Source organism: Trichechus manatus, unplaced genomic scaffold, assembly GCF_000243295.1.
Source record: "Trichechus manatus latirostris isolate Lorelei unplaced genomic scaffold, TriManLat1.0 scaffold00047, whole genome shotgun sequence".
NCBI lineage: Eukaryota > Metazoa > Chordata > Mammalia > Sirenia > Trichechidae > Trichechus > Trichechus manatus.
The window spans coordinates 7,623,664-7,640,232 of record NW_004443983.1 but is presented as its reverse complement, the minus strand read 5'-3'; the positions used below and the strand labels follow the sequence as shown (position 1 = coordinate 7,640,232).

General features: G+C 42.8%; 1 protein-coding gene across 2 annotated transcripts in view; it reads left to right on the top strand.

Moving 5' to 3' along the window:
- Positions 1–8,590: 8,590 nt before the first annotated feature.
- KCNN2 (potassium calcium-activated channel subfamily N member 2) overlaps positions 8,591–16,569 on the top strand; it is a 168,536-nt gene continuing 160,557 nt past the window's right edge. The window contains exons 1-2 of one of the 2 annotated variants that reach the window (XM_004376984.3): positions 8,591–9,874; positions 10,510–10,605. In XM_004376984.3, coding sequence (XP_004377041.2) covers positions 8,600–9,874; positions 10,510–10,605 — 1,371 coding nt within the window. In that variant the 5' untranslated portion in view covers positions 8,591–8,599. The remainder of the gene's footprint in view (positions 9,875–10,509; positions 10,606–16,569) is intronic. The other variant, XM_012555718.1, reaches the window with a different exon arrangement.

The following is a 16,569-nucleotide window of genomic DNA, read 5'->3' as shown; positions in this document are numbered from 1 at the left end:
ATTCCCTCTTTTATTGTTCTGATATTGTTGTCATTTACAGATAAACTTCTCTGGTTCCCTGCTGTAATTCTTTTGGTTTTGGATAGTCCTTGAGAGTTTATTTCCTAGGTTGATATCTGGCTGGTATGATCCTGCGTCCTAGATTCAGCCTGTTGTCTGATGTTGTTTGTTCTCAGACCGAAGGACTCCCTTTAATAATCCTTGTAAGTTTGGTTTGGTTTTTTACATAGTCCTTTAATTTCTGTTTATCTGGAAATGTCCTAATTTTACCATCATATTCAAATGAGAGTTTTACAGGATATATTATTCTTGGTTGGCAATTTTTTTCTTTCAAGGTTTTATATATGTCATCCCATTGCCTTCTTGCCTGCATGGTTTATGCCAAATAATCCGAGCTTTGCCTTTTTATTTCTCCTTTGTATTTACTTTTTGTTTGTCTTGAGCTGCTCTCAGGATTCTTTGTTTGTCTTTGGTTTTAGTGAGTGTGATTATGATATGCCTTGGTGATTTTCTTTTGGGATCTATCCTATATGGGGTATGTTGAGCTTCTTGGATGGTCACCTTTTCATCTTTTATGATATTGGGGAAGTTTTCTGTCAGCAGTTCTTCAATGATCCTGTGTTTTCTGTTTTCTCCCAGTTCTGGAACTCCGATCAGTCGAAAATTTTTGCTTTTGATTGTATCCCACATAATTCTCAGGGTTTCTTCATTTTTCTTTGTTCTTTTTTCTGATTTTTCCTCAAACAGAGTTGTATCCAAGTGTTTGTCTTCAATTTTGCTGGTCCTGTCTTCCATCATTTCAAATCTGCTCCTCAGCCCTTCTATGACACTGTCCATTTCTGAAATCTTGCTGTTTATCTTTGGGATTTCTAATTATTGTTTTTGTGTGATTTCTAGTTGTGAATTTATTTTCATATTTTGTTCCTCATTATTTTCCTGAATTCTTCCTTTTTTGGTCTGTATTTTGCATGAATTTGTCTGCCTTTTCCATGAATTTGTTTTTTCCTCATCTTTGTCTGCTTTTTGCTTCAACTCTTGGATAGCTCTGAATATTAGAGATTTGAATTCCCTATCAGGTAGTTGTAGTGCCTTTACTTCTACTGGAAAGTCATCTGGTGTTTTATTTTGGATGCCTGCTGGAACCATCCTGTCCTGTTTTTGTATATGTTTTGATATTGTCTGCTGTCTTTGGAGCATTCAGTAGTTATTTTCCTCATGTATTGATTATAGATTTGTTTGTTTTGTCCTGCTTTTCATTTTATTTGGTTATGTCTGAGCAGATTGGATGTGCGTTCTCTGTTGTTTTCTCATCTGTAGGCACGATTCTTTTCACCTTCTTCTCCGATGGGCTGGGTCACTCACTGAGGTATGGTACAGCAGGGCAGTTCCAGCTGAAGGAGAGTTGCTGGGATGGGCTGTTTGTGGCACATACTAGGGCCGACAGTGCGGGCTGGGAATCAGTGCAGGGTCTGTTCCAGTAGGCCGTGCCTGTGCTGCCTGGGAGTATGATGTTCAGTGCACGGTGCAGGTAGGCAGGAAGGAGGGGTAGATTTTGATGTGTGGAGCTAAGATGGGTATGGGAATCAGGAGCGAGAGGAGAGAGGAACAGGAGCCCAAAACATACAAAGAAACAAACAAGAGTTCTAAGGGAGCTTGCCATTGGAGTGGAGAGATGAGAGACTAAGAAATGGAGAAAAACAAAAAAGAAAAAAAAGGGTAAAAGAAAAAAATGAATAAATAAAAATCAGAAAAAAATAAAAAGTCCCCATGGATCCCACTGGTGCGGCTGTAAAGACAGGGGAAGTTGCTCCCAGGCTGTGAAGTACAGCCTGGCTAGAAGGGGTACAGGTGTACACAGCACCAGGTATTCAGGAGACAGGAAGAGAAGGTAAGTGTAGAGAGACAAGAAACTGAGAAATGAAGAAAGACAAAAAGGGGGGAAGAAAAAAAAACAAAGAAAAAAAGAAAACAAAAAAAAAGAACCATAAAAATAAATAAACAGGAAAAAAGAAATGCCCCCAGGTATCCCACTGGGCATCTGTGCAGAGTAAGGGAGTAGCTCCCAAGCCATTCAGTACTGCCCGGCTAGAAGGGGCTCCCAAGCCAAGAAAAGAAAAATAAACAAATCAAACAGAACAAATCAGAACAAACAAACAAAAAAAGCCACGAGGATCCCACCAGTGAGTACAGGCCAGGAAGCAGTTTCACCGTCGAGCAGTGTTTCGCAGCCTTTCGGGAAAAAGTAAAGATGGCACGCAGAACCAGGTATTTGAGAGAAAGGAGCGAGAGGTGGTGAGAAGTAAGGAAGAAATCAAAAGAAGTGGAAAAAAGCAACACCAGTGGCCAACAAATGGCACTCAGGGAGCTGGCCGGTGCAGGTGAGTGGAATCCTAGCACCACCAGGATGAAGCCCGTGCCTCTGGGCCAAGATACTGTGGCCGCAGGAAGCAGAGGAGGCCGAGTGGGGGTGAAGAAGTGTTGGGGGTGGAAAAGCATATATCGCTGACTATTGGTTGTTCTGTCTCCTGCTGGAAGCTCTGTGAAGCTGCTTTCTCGTACCCCATGTTCATAGATCTCCGATAGGAGTCCAAGATGGCAGATCCATGCTGCATTAGCTGATAGGTGACCTCTGCATGTATCTCTCCTAGCTCTCTGCTCTCTGTCAGTTTCTTATTCCATTCGGTGGTTGGCTGAGTTCCTTATCTCTTTATTTGATACTTAGGGTTTCAGGATTGATGTTTGTCTCTGTTTCACTTAGTATTTTGGATCTTTGCTGTGGAGGGATTGCATGGTACTTCTGTCTATAGTGCCATGTTGCCCAGAAGTGCCCTTTAACAATTCTTTAAGGATGGCTTATTTGGGGTCATCAAATGAAAGCTTTGATCTCAATATTTAGGGCTGGTTTTAAATATCTTTGGCTCCACTTTTGCTGACTCTTTACCTCAGGTATGAGGCACGCTGGTTTCTCTCTCCTTGTGCTGTATAGTCTAGCTTCCCTTCTCTGGTTTGCTCAGCAGGTTGCATAAAGTGAGAAGCAGTGAGAGGCCAGCTCTGCCTTGGAGGAGCTGAAGAGCTAGTCTGGGTCACTGCAGGAATGCAGACAGGTTCCTCTAAGCTGCAGGGCAAGAAGCTTGAGCCTCAATATTTTAGTATATAAAAAGACAAAATATCCTTTCTTAGCACCAATAAGTAGTCCTCATTGGCCTTCAACTTCTACTGTGGCTGTTGCCAAAAATAAGGAATGCCCTGGCTGGCAATGACACAGGCAGAAGACTGTGTCTGAATACACCAGTATCTGCATTTTTTAATACTTTTAATTAGGTACCTGGGACCTGCAGGCATATAGCACTGCCATTTCATACTCCTTTGTATCATACCATCACAGATTATTCTATTGATCAGATGAGTCAATGAAGCCCAAACCTACCAATAAGGAACTGTCCATGAGGCCATGCATGAAGCAGTAACTGGTAATGATAGCCCCCACTGTCCATCCCTCAACTATTGGTGAAGTACAAGCCCGGAATCATATATGAGTCAATAGTTTATCTTCTGGTGATAGAGACTCAACAGACATACACAGAAGACTGCTTGAAGTCTGATGCCCTTTATTATTCATTATGTATGTGACCTTGGTTAGCCCCAGCATTGCATCTCAGGCATTGCCCTTACCTGTAAAATGGAGATGATAATAAAACCTTTACTGCCTTCTGCAAGAGTTGCTGTGCGATGTAAACAAAACAACCTATGTGAGACTGCTTTCTCAACTAGAATGTATTGTCCTTTAGGATTGTTTTTTATACCTTTCTATATTTGGATATGTGTTTCTGGCTGCCAAGAGATTTGTTCATGAAATCCATAAGCCACTTTAAAAAGATATATCATAGTCAAAAATTTCAGTCTATTCACCTATTTAATTATGTAACACAAGTTCAATTCTACTAGTATAAGTTCCACCTCTTCTGCTGGCACTGCTGAGATTTTTGTAGATATGCTAATTAGCTGAGAAATGGTAGGAGACAAGGATGAGAGTAGAAAAAATTTTTAAAAGTTAATGAAGTCCATGAATAGGCCCCAACATGATAATTAGTTCCTGAATAATAGATGTGTTGCTAAAAATTCATAAGACTGTCATCAATAAGCTCATTCAAGTCCTGATACTTTATAGTCATAATGCATAACTATAAAGTATATAACTATTGTTCTAATGTTTTCTTCAAATATAGTATATTTCTTATGAAGTTAGGATAATAATGTGATTTGAGAATAATGGTGTTATTGTGGCCTTTTAATTGTTATGTCTCAGGAAACACGGAATTGTTTTTGTAGTCGGAAAACATCTCTGATATCCTCCTGATTTGTCACTTGCCTTTACAGCTAAGAAAACTAAGTTCAGAGAGGCTGTGTCTTATCATGACACCTGTGAATAGCACCACAAAATAATTTACTCACCTGGGTAAAGAAAAAATCTCAGAACAACATTTACTTTGTAGGCCACTCAAAATTCTCTCTCAGAGCCCTCAATGTGGGAAACAGAGGCTACAGACCCCTACCTCACCTGCTTTCACTGCTTTTGGAAATAAACCAAAACTACCCACGTGCAAGACTCCTGCTTTATAAGCAACAACAAGGAGAGAGAGCATAGGCATATAAAAAGAAAATTATAAGCAGTGGCATGCATACATCTGAATAAAATAAGGAATCAGAGTGCAGACAACCTGAAATTTTTTCCCAAGTCCCCACAGTCTAGGAAGATCATTTTTCTAAGACTGTTATTGTGTGTGTTTATCTGTGGGAGTGTTATGTGTGTGTGCATGTTTGCAAGCTTGAAATAAAACAAGTATGGGCGAGCAGTTGCTCTAGGCCATAAGAAAAACCTGGTAATGTATATATTTTTAAAATGATACTGGAAATAAAGATATTAAATTGATTAGATTTAAAATGCATCTTGTGGATGAGTATGACCTCTGGTGTTAAACTAGGGAAATTCCAGCACTTATATGCCTTAATGGAAGAAAAAGAAGCAAATGCAATTTTATGAAAGCTTATCATGGGAGGTCCCTTGCCCTTGTTTTGTGTCCTTTCAACCATACTTCATTCCCACCCTCTTTCCTTCCCTACTTACTCTCACAAATATAAATAACTATCTACTATGTGCAAAGCACTTCCATGTGGAAGAATATTATCTTTGTTGATCTGCTTAACCTTGCATTGTCATGTATGTTACAATCCTGTAAAGGAAAAAAGCAAAATTATGGCATATGTTTTTTAAAAGTCTACATATAAGCTTAAAATTCATTTATTAAGCTTACATTTATGAAAAGAGTAATGATGAAAATCAGAACTTTTTCAATGTGCCTCTGTCATAACCCAATAGTGTAAGCTGATCCGAACAATGAAGTTACGATGATTCAGACTAAAAATGAAACACAAAGTTGGTGGGACATGTTGTGATTTTTCATCTTGGAATACTCATAGAGGATTATCACACTCCTGAAATACGGATATTTATTAACAAGATAATTTTTGAGTGTATGTGATCAGTTGATTTCCTAACAGGAAGATAATGTCTCATTGACTTGATCTCCTCTCTCTCCAATTACAGTGATTTTCACATTCTTAAATTGTTTTATGAGGTCTTTCAAAATATTGGCTAGGCTGAAGCAGTGTTAATCTAAGTTTTGGTAGTCTGGTAGCCTGTCATGATGTGGACTAAATTTCCATTTTCTTCCATACCTTGTGCATTCCACCCACCTTGTGCACCCCCTTTAAGAGCAGTGGGAGCTCCATGCAGCATTGCCATATATCTCAGTAAACACTCTGTTTCTACAGGATTAATGCAGTAAGCAAAGTAAAGGCACCATTAATGCAATTAAGCCCATACTAAGGCACAGAGATATAGATGGCAAAAGACACAATAATTTTTTTTCCTATTGTTCATGGAACCTTGGTTTGAAGCCGTGTATTCTGCTATTTGAGAAAGTGTTTTGACACAGATGTCGGCATTTTTTTCGTATGATATTTTAGTAACTCTAGAACCTTATATATAATTTAATGCTGGTAACAACTATTAAGACATTTTGAGATTCTATGTAATCTTTCATTTAAATTTATGCAGCCCTAATGAAAAATTACTTTACCATGATGACATTTCCCTGAAATACTTAGATTTGTAAGAATGAATCAGACATTTTCACTCTGTCACATAGAGCAACTGGAAGAAGGCTATATAATTTATTGGAAAGGATAAATAAATGTTTGATAGATTTTTGCTTGTTTTGTTTCAGACCAGAAGGTGAACAGTTCTTCTAAATTTGGAAACTTAAATTTTAAAAGCAAATTACTCATTAGAATTGTGTTTAATAGTCATGCACACCACACAGTTCGTGCAACATCTACTCCGCTGTCCCAAAAATTCAGTGAGCCTCATGATTCTAAACAAGTTCCACTGAATTGCTATTTTGGAGATAAATGAAAACGGTGGAGTCATTCATACAGAAGCTGACCTATTGCTTACACAAGTTTGAATTAAAATATTTTATGATTCTACCAGCAGGGTCAACAAAAATTTATTTTAAAAACTATTTCCAGTTATTTACATAATATAATGTATCATTTAAGTAATATGGAAACAGATTTCCCATTAATAATTAGAAAAAATATTGCTAACTTTGATTTTTAACCACTGAAATTCTCTTCTTGACCGAAGCATTGAGAAATGCAAATTCTTACAGTATTTATTATCTCAAGTTGAGGACTATGCGGTCAAAAGCAACCCTCCCCATCTTTTTCTTTTGGACCTGTTTATCTGCACGTACAAAAAAATGAAATTGCTTAACACTTGTCCAAAAGATATCCTAAAATGAATTATTCACTGCATGGCATTGAAAACAAATACACATACACAGACACATACCCACACCCACACACTTACAAGCAGGTACCAGGTAAGCAACTTTAAGACAGCTGCCGAGTAGAATATCAAGAAATCAGATCCAGTAGAGAATTCCAATTACCTAATGAAGGTGATCCACTTTCACTTTAATTTCTTAGTCTAAGCCATTATAATAATGTCTATCCTACAAATCATGCTTAAAAATCACAATTAAAAATGAAAACAAATATTCAGCCGACCAGTTTCTTTTATCTTTTAAGGGAAGGAAGAAAATTTCAATTCACAAATACAATAAAGACTTAAGCTGGAGCAGTAACAAAGAACCCTTGAACAGGTCTCCTACTGCTTTGTGGTGGTATATCGCCTAAGAGAATATGTCACCGTATATTTGTGAGACAAAATTTAAATTTGATTGGTTTGTTAGTGAATAAACAATAATTATTATACCAAACTCCAGCACTGTCCCCGGGCAGGGATCACTCAGCCCGAGGTATCATTATTATTAATTTCCCAGCCAGGCTGTGACTACCCGTGTGAATCAACCCGCGCCAGGCCCCTCTCTACCCGCCGCCGCAGTCAGGGCTTGGCAAAGAAGACGCTCAGTGTTTGCGCATTTGTGACCAGCCTGTGCTTTGTGTCCGTGCTGCAGGTGGGGAGGAGGAAGAGGAACAGAAGAGGAGCTGGCGGCCAGCGGGCGCTGAGCAGGCCCTAGACCCTCGAACGCGCCGCCTCTCTGCGGCCGAAGAAGCCGGCGGACGTGCCCACTCGGGCCGCTGAAGGGCCTGAGCGCGGGAGCCCAGGACCCGGCGGCCGGGTGCGCCAGCCCCTCATGTTCAGCAGAAGGCGCAAACGTGAGCGGGAGGCAGCGGGGAAAGCCCTCCGCCCCCGCCAGGGGGACCCGGGAAGCCCGCTCCGGCTCCTCCCGCGGACGGCGGGGATCCCCTCCTCCGGCCCCGCCCCCACCCTCCCCCGGCCCGGGTGCCGAGGCGGTTAACCCTCTTCGCGCCGCAGCGCACTCGCTCGAGAGCGCACCGCAGGCAGCAGCCTGGACCCGGGGGCTCCGGAGCTGCGCGGCGGGGCAAGATAAAGGAGCCGGGCCCGCTCTACTCTGGCAGCGGCCAAACTGGGGCTCAGGCTCCAGAGTTTCCTCCAGCCCTATTGCGCTGGCGTAGCCATTCGTCAAACTTTAAATCCCCAAAGCAGGTGCCCCCGCAGTTACTTGGCGGGCAGCCTGCAGCCCACTCTCAGCGGGACGATGAGGGAGAGGTGGGCGTCCGGCGAGTGGGCTGCTGTTTTGCAGCCCTACAAGGCATGAATGCGGGTGCAGGAGTGACCCCGGTTCCGCACTGTCCCCGCGCCTGACCCATGGCCAGGGTGGCCCGACGTGCTGCAGTGCCCGGTGCAGGTGATCCGGGAAGCATATCCGGCACTAGTCGGGGAGTAGCGGCAAGGGAGGGAGGGGCGCACCCCGCCTTTCTCCTCCCTCTATAGCCGGGCTGTAGTGCCTGGGGACTCCCCATCCCCGGTAGTACTCAGGGGCGCTCCTTATCAGCAGGTGGAACCCGCATCCTCGCTCTCTCCTGGTCCCGGCCTGTGCCACCGGGGTTTTCATCCTGCAATTCCCTCCTCCCCATCGCTTTCTCACACACGCTCCCCTAAGCCGCGAGCGCCGCAAACTCAGTCTCGGTCCCCGCAGGTGATGTCATGCCCATTGTTTTGGTGCGCCCAACCAATCGGACTCGCCGCCTGGATTCTACCGGAGCCGGCATGGGCCCTTCCTCGCACCAGCAGCAGGAGTCCCCGCTCCCGACCATAACGCATTGCGCAGGGTGCACCACCGCCTGGTCTCCCTGCAGCTTTAATAGCCCTGACATGGAAACCCCATTGCAGTTCCAGCGCGGCTTCTTCCCAGAGCAGCCACCACCGCCGTCGCGCTCCTCACACCTGCACTGCCAGCAGCAGCAACAGAGCCAGGACAAGCCGTGCCCGCCCTTTGCGTCCCTCCCGCATCCGCGCCACCACCCGCACCTCGCGCACCAGCAGCGCGGCAGCGGCGGCAGCAGCCCATGCCTCCGGTGCAACAGCTGCGCCTCCTCCGGTGCCCCGGCGGCGGGGGCGGGGGATAACCTGTCCCTGCTGCTCCGCACCTCCTCGCCCGGCGGCGCCTTCCGGACCCGCACCTCTTCGCCACTGTCGGGCTCATCGTGCTGCTGCTGCTGCTCGTCGCGCCGGGGCAGCCAGCTCAATGTGAGCGAGCTGACGCCGTCCAGCCATGCCAGTGCGCTCCGGCAGCAGTACGCGCAGCAGCCCGCGTCCGTCTCCCAATACCACCAGTGCCACAGCCTGCAGCCCGCCGCCAGTCCTACGGGCAGCCTCGGCAGCCTGGGCTCCGGGCCCCCGCTCTCGCACCACCACCACCACCACCCGCACCCCGCGCACCACCAGCACCATCAGTCCCAGGCGCGCCGCGAGAGCAACCCCTTCACCGAAATAGCCATGAGCAGCTGCAGGTACAACGGGGGCGTCATGCGGCCGCTCAGCAACTTGAGCGCGTCCCGCCGGAACCTGCACGAGATGGACTCGGAGGCGCAGCCCCTGCAGCCCCCTGCGCCCGTCGGGGGAGGTGGCGGCGTGTCCTCCCCGTCTGCAGCTGCTGCTGCTGCCGCCTCGTCTTCAGCCCCAGAGATCGTGGTGTCTAAGCCGGAGCACAATAACTCCAACAACCTGGCGCTTTACGGAGCCGGCGGCGGCGGGGGCAGCACTGGAGGAGGTGGCGGCGGCGGAGGCAGCGGACACGGCAGCAGCAGTGGCACCAAGTCCAGCAAAAAGAGGAACCAGAACATCGGCTACAAATTGGGCCACCGGCGCGCTCTGTTCGAGAAGCGCAAACGGCTCAGCGACTACGCGCTTATCTTCGGCATGTTCGGCATCGTGGTTATGGTCATCGAGACCGAGCTGTCGTGGGGCGCCTACGACAAGGTACGCGCTGGAACCCCTGCCCACCCTGCTGGGGCCGCGGAGCCCGGCGCGGGGTGGTTGAGATGGGCACCGGAGGTAACCCCCTAGCCTTCCCACCCCAAGCCTCCCCAGGAGAATCGGAGGTGCCCGCGGAGACAGCGGGCGCAGCTCAGACGCGCACCCCTAGTCAGCGAGGCAACTCCAGAGAGGAACCCGTTTCGTGTGGCAGCCAAAGTTATAGGAGCAGTAAGGGTGCCCAGCACGTTCTGGCGCATTAAATAACTGATTCGGGGGTCTGTGGTAAAAGCAAGCTCCATTACTCCACTGGTGTGCAAATTTAAGAGGCCTCTCTCAACCAGCGGCGCTTAAGACTCAGAAGTAACTTTCCTCTCAGGTTTCGTGACCCAAAAACCGCACTTCCATCTGCTGTAGCGCGGACCCGGCTCCGGGGCAGTGCGCCTTCCCGGCCCTCCTCTCTTCTTACTTCCCTTTAAGGCTAAGTGATCTGGCAGATCACAGAGCCAAGTCAGAGGCTCCCAAGCCCCCCTCCCTGAGCTCGGGTCCACTTGCAGTGAGACTGCCTGGACCCTGGGGCACAGAAAGTTGTTAAGAGACACTTGGTGCCTTTCTTAAAAGTGCTTGTATCTGTGTTCCAGGCGTCGCTGTATTCCTTAGCTCTGAAATGCCTTATCAGTCTCTCCACGATCATCCTGCTCGGTCTGATCATCGTGTACCACGCCAGGGAAATACAGGTAATTTAGGTTCTGCTGTTTATGAACGACCCAAAGCCGTGCAGCCAGCCTGGAGAAATGCAAGGCGACAGACGCTTTTCCAAGCTCTCGTGTCCTTGCTTGAGGTTACAGAAGACACATGCTGTATTTTTATGTCAGCAAACTTAAAGGCTCTTTCAAGAAGTTAAAAACAAAACAGTATAGCATGTAAACATACAGTAGTTTCTGGAATATTTTTGTTAAGCCCTTAAAGTATTCCCCTATTTTCTTTACATAGCCTAGTATTATACTTGGGGTACAAATGCTGAGGAATACAGATGCATTGGACCCCTGTGATCCACTTCTCCAAACCAGTCACCACATTTGTTTTCCTTAAGTCAGCTAGCACTATCTTTAATCTATAGGGTGTAGGGTAAATTGTGTCCGTCTATATCATCTTCTATAATATAGCGTAGGGAAGAAAATAGGTCGATAGTGTTACTAGTTCATGTAAATAAACAAGACATGAGAAAAGTCTTAACTCTCCCCTGTATCCCCAACAACTAAAAAAAAAAAAATTGTACTTTAAGTTTAGAGTACACATTTTGATTTAAAAGATTCTTAGCTACAATCATTAACTTATTGTTTCATGTCATTTAATATCAAAGGCCACTGCCTTATGAGCTATCTTGTTAAGAAAATGCTTGTTTTCTTTAAATGTAGCCAGGAGCTGTTCGATTTGGGTATTACAGACAATATCGGAATACTCTATAAAATTCCAGGGTTTTCTAGGCAGTTTTACTTTGCTTTACCTACAGTCAAAGGAATGTTAAGGTTTGTGATTTAAAAATAATTAGAGTTTTATAAAACTAGAGAGATGGGGGTTTTCCAGCTTAGAACTTGCACATGTATGTATTTTCTGATTTCTTTTTTGAGCAGTTGTTAGACATTTAGTAGGGTAATTAAACCCTCAAATTTAGCCTGCCTTCCTTTAGGAGTGCCTTTGAGTTTAAGACATTGTATAGACTTGCCACTTAAATAATTTAGTACTGGTGATATATTAAATTAATTTAAAATTAAATTATTAATTAACCAATGCACACTAAATATAGAAGAAAACCAATTTTAGTTATTTCCCAAACAAAATAAAGATGCACATGACCCCAAATAAGGAGGGAAAAATTACTCTATCTTGCTTTCAATTTTGGAAAAACTTTGAAAAGCATGTTTTTGAGGAAATGGAGTTAGGGTGAGAATTAGAGAAATGCGAATATTGAGAGCTATGTAATAAAACTGTACTGCAAAACAAGGCAAACACATATTTAATTTTTTAAAAAATAATTTAGTAGATTTGTCTTTAATTAAGTATTAATGATCCAGAACTTTTAAGATTCCTTCAAACCGTTTACAGTGGTAATAGAATGTAACAAACATTATACAGTGTATCTTCTTGTTTTTACTTGAACAGTAGACAATTAGAGCTGGAAGAAACGAAATAGGTCTTTTTGTCACTTGACTCAGTTGACAGATGCAGAAACTGAAGTCGAAGCGGTGAGTAGCTTGCTGAGATCACACAGCTAGACAGTAGCAGAACAGGAACCAGACCCTGTCCTACTAGCTTCAGCTCCGGAATGCTCCTTGCTGTCCTCTGCTACCGCTTGCCAAAAGCCATGAAACATGGACATTTCTTTACCTGCAGTTTCTCTCTAAATCCAGAAGTTTAGTATATGAATCAGGCTAAACTTAAAAGGTTTTTCTGAGTTGTTTATATATATATAAAGTATCAAGTAACTTAAAAAGAGTGTTTTACTTGGAGACCAGTATGTATTTACTTAATCCACTATGAAATGAGAGAGCTTGCTGGTTTTTTTTAATTAAACATTTGCTTTGTTATTCTCCGTTTCTTCTGAAAAGCACACAGCTAAGCAAGCATTCATGGGGAATGTCATTGCTGGTATTAATACTAAGAACAAAAGTGTCTTCTTAAAAACACTGGCTTTTTAAGAATTATTGAAAGATTTGTGAAATGACATATAGAAATCTAAGCGGGGCTGCCAAATGTTAATTATGTGTCATAAAAAATTTTCATACAATATTAGAACTCTTTAAACTTACAGAAACTAATAAAATATATAGGAAATCATGTTTTCATAGATTATTTCACACTTGAAAGAATTCCACTTATTGACTGATTTTGAGGACTATTAGTTTTATGCAAATGCATAGAAATATTGATTAGAGTTTGTATAGTTTGGGGGAAAAAATAAGGACGTGGACCCTTCAAGGCAAACAAGCACCATGAACTTCTTTATTATTGCAGCAATATAGACATCACAAAATGTTAGATTTGCTATTTTTTTTAAATTGAGATTACTTAATATGATACATGGTTTCTGTTGAAACCTACTACACTTAAGATAATTTTAAAATAGCTGCTTTGGTAAGATCATTTAGTTATTTTGGACACAGCTTTTATACTCACTGATGCAGTGGTTAAGAACTTGATTGCTAACCAGAAGGTCGGCAGTTGGAATCCACCAGCCGCTGCTTGGAAACCCTGTGGGACAGTTCTCCTCTGTCCTGTAGGGTCACTATGAGTCGGAATCAACTCAATGGCAACAAGTTTGGGTTTGGGTTGGGCTTTATCTAGAAGGATTTCTCCCTCAAGCCAAAGCTCTAAATTCTCACTGGAGATGCTTTTGTTGTATAAAATGGAAAAGGACCAAATAAATGTGGAGACCCTTAGTTAGAAGTCAGGAACCAGAAAAAAATAGGAATGTTCTAATTGATCCAGAAGTAGAACAATGGTGCTGTCAAAATACTTCACCCTGAAACTCAGTGCAACCAGGTGCACATGGCAAATGATGAAGTGTCCCTCTTTTTACTTATTGATGTCATTGCTGTAGCTGTGTTTCTTTCATGGTAAGTTTTAAGCTAAAAAGTACTTCTCCGTTTCCTATAAGGAATTCCAAATATATTTAGAAGCTTTGAGTTAAAGAACTAAATGCGGGGGCTGGCCTGCCATTCAGAGCATGTCCTTGGAAGTTAACATGTAGTCCAAAATCACGGTTTCCTCTTCATTTTTAGCCTGTTGTTATGCTGACTGGATAGTGAAAGCTAGCTAGTCTGGGTATCGGATACACGGTATGGTTTCTCACAGCATTCAGGAAAAGAGTGCTGTAGCCAGTGTTCTGGCTCTCTGTCCACTGGAATTGCTTAACAAAGCTTGGAGAGTCCCTGACGTTTCCGTGGAGAACCTTGGAAAGCAAGTCAAGGTGACCTTTTATAAAATGTTTATACACACTCTGACAAAATAAGATAGCTCAGGTGAGTCATGGACGGAAGTGCTTGAATTAAAATAGTGTAATGGGGAGACTCTGTAAGAACACAACTCAGTAAATTTCAGCTCTGGTGTCATTTTTCAGTACCACAGACAGCTCAATGCACAAGGCTATAGTTTGTTCATTTCACAAATTATTTTTGTATCCCCAACCAAAAATGAAATCACTTTTTTTTGTTAAAATGCTTATTTAAAATCAGTTTTAATGGGAGAAATTCTCAGCTAAATAGATATTAGACTTTTTCAAATAGACATTTGACCTGGCTTTCTATATTCATTAGTAAAGCGAAAAAATAATTAAACGAATGAGTGACTAAAACAAACTTTAGTACATACTAATGGGTCATGACCTTCCAACAAAGGAAAAATGCTGTAAACCAGTTGCTACTGAATTGCTTCCGACTCACGGTGTCCCCATGTATATCAGAGTAGAACTGTTCTCCTTAGGGTTTTTTTAATGACTGATTTTTCAGGAGCAGATTGCCAGGCCTTTCTTCCAAGGTACCTCAGGGTAGATGTGAACTTCCAACCTTTTAGTTAGCAGCCAAGTGTGCTAATCATTGGCACCACCTTGGGACTTTAAAAATACTGTGGTGACTGTTTTTATACATTTTGGAAAGGTCACTTAATACTCAGTGAGTAGCCTCCGCCCTTAAAGTGTCAGGGTCAAATTATAGGAAAAACAGAGAAACATGATTTCCTGTGATTTTTATTTCCTTTTTGCCTCCCCTTCCCTCCCTTCCCCGCCTGTGGGATTGAAGGAGATAGTTCTCTGATGGAATAAATACAAAACAAAGTTGAAATACTCTTTGAGATCTTCAGCACTAGAAAATTTGAACATAGATTTCACTTCATCTTTTCAGTTTTAATATCCTATTATTTTTCTTGTGGAAACAATTTTATTTGAAAGAGTTATTTAGTATTTTGAGATAGGCAAACCCAAGATTTTGTGTTGGAAAAGAAAGCTCCTTAGACTATTTGTTGATCTTTCTGGTTCTCATGTAACATGGAAGAATGACAAGTACTGTCTTTTGAATTTGAATAACTTTTGTTTGTTTTTGTTTCGGTAATAATAAAATTATAAATAGCATTAGGGGAAGCATCCTGATTTTTCTTTGGTGTCCTTTGCAATGACTCCAAATGATACTCATCCTCTTTCAAGTTAGCTTTGCAGAGATGGACTACATGGATCTAAAACGGAGAAACAGAAGTTAAAATTCTTTTCACTTGGGCATCAAGGCCACACAGAGGACGTGGTTGTGCTTGAGGGCAAGGGCCTTAGCGACCTGTGAAGGCTCCTGGTCGCTCTGTGCTCGCTTTGTAGGCTGTATGGCTTGCCTTGTAAGGACTGCGAAAGGACACTCACTTTCCACTCCTGTGGAGAGCAAGTGGCTGCTTCCCAGACCATGCAGAAAATACTACATATAGGTATTATTCTTATTAACATAATTACAATAAATACATATAATAAACATAATTTGAACAGTACAGAGAGTTTTAAAAACAAGTGGTAGACACATTCCATATACTCTTTGTCCCATTTCCCAGAGGTAACCCCTTTTAAGTTTCTCATTTATCGTTCTAGAATTTTTATATACACTAAAGGAGCCCTGGTAGCACAACAGTTAAGCACTCCACTCTAACGAAAAGATTGGTGGTTTGAACCCACGCAGTGACTCCACAAGAGAAAGGCCTGGTGATCTGCTTATGTAAAGATTACAGCCAAGAAAACCCTATAGGGCAGTTCTGCTCTGTTATATGGGGTCATTGTGAGTAGGAATTGACTTGATGGCACCCAAAAACAACAACGTATACACACACATCTTGTTTTTATTCCTTAACATATCTTGGAGGTTTTCCCTCATTGCAAATAGAGACCTATTTCATTCTTCTTTGCAGGTTATTTCATTTTATGGATATATTGCAGTTTACTTTTCCAGCCCTGTGTCGATAGTTGCCTTGTGTTGATAGCTAATAGGCAATGTTGATTCTTTTTCTAGTTTTTTGCTATTACAATCTTCAAATGAACATCCTTGTATTATTTTAATCTACTAATTGATATCAAAGGAGGCTTTGTGGCACAGTGCTTAAGCGCTCAGCTGCTAACCGAAAGATTGGCAGTTTGAACCCACCAGCTGCTCTGCGGGAGAAAACCTGGTGATCTGCTTCCGTAAAGATTACAGCCTTGGAAACCCCACGGGGCAGTTCTGCTCTGTCCTGTAGGGTCACTATGAGTCAATTCCGACTCGAAGGCACACAGCAACAACAATAACAAAGAATGAGTATAAACATATAGTAAATTTCCAGCAGTCAGACTGCTGAATCAAATGGAGTTCGCATTTTAAATTGAAAGGTATTGCCCACGAGCCCTTCAGGAAGATTGTCAAAGTTTACATTCCCTGCTTCCCCACATATTAAGCCTCCACAGCATTGTCAACACTGGATATTATAAAAAGGAATTTTAATTATCTTTGGCTTTTTGAAAGTCTAAAAAGTTTACTATCTTCCTGAAATTTGTTTTTTGGAGAAAAATAAAGTCACAGCTTATGGCCTTAGAGGCTTATTTGTGTCTCTTTTGTAGTATCTGGTGGAGACCTGGTGGCGCAGTGGTTAAGAATTTGTCTGCTAACCAAAAGATCGACAGTTTGAATTCACCAGCCGCTCCT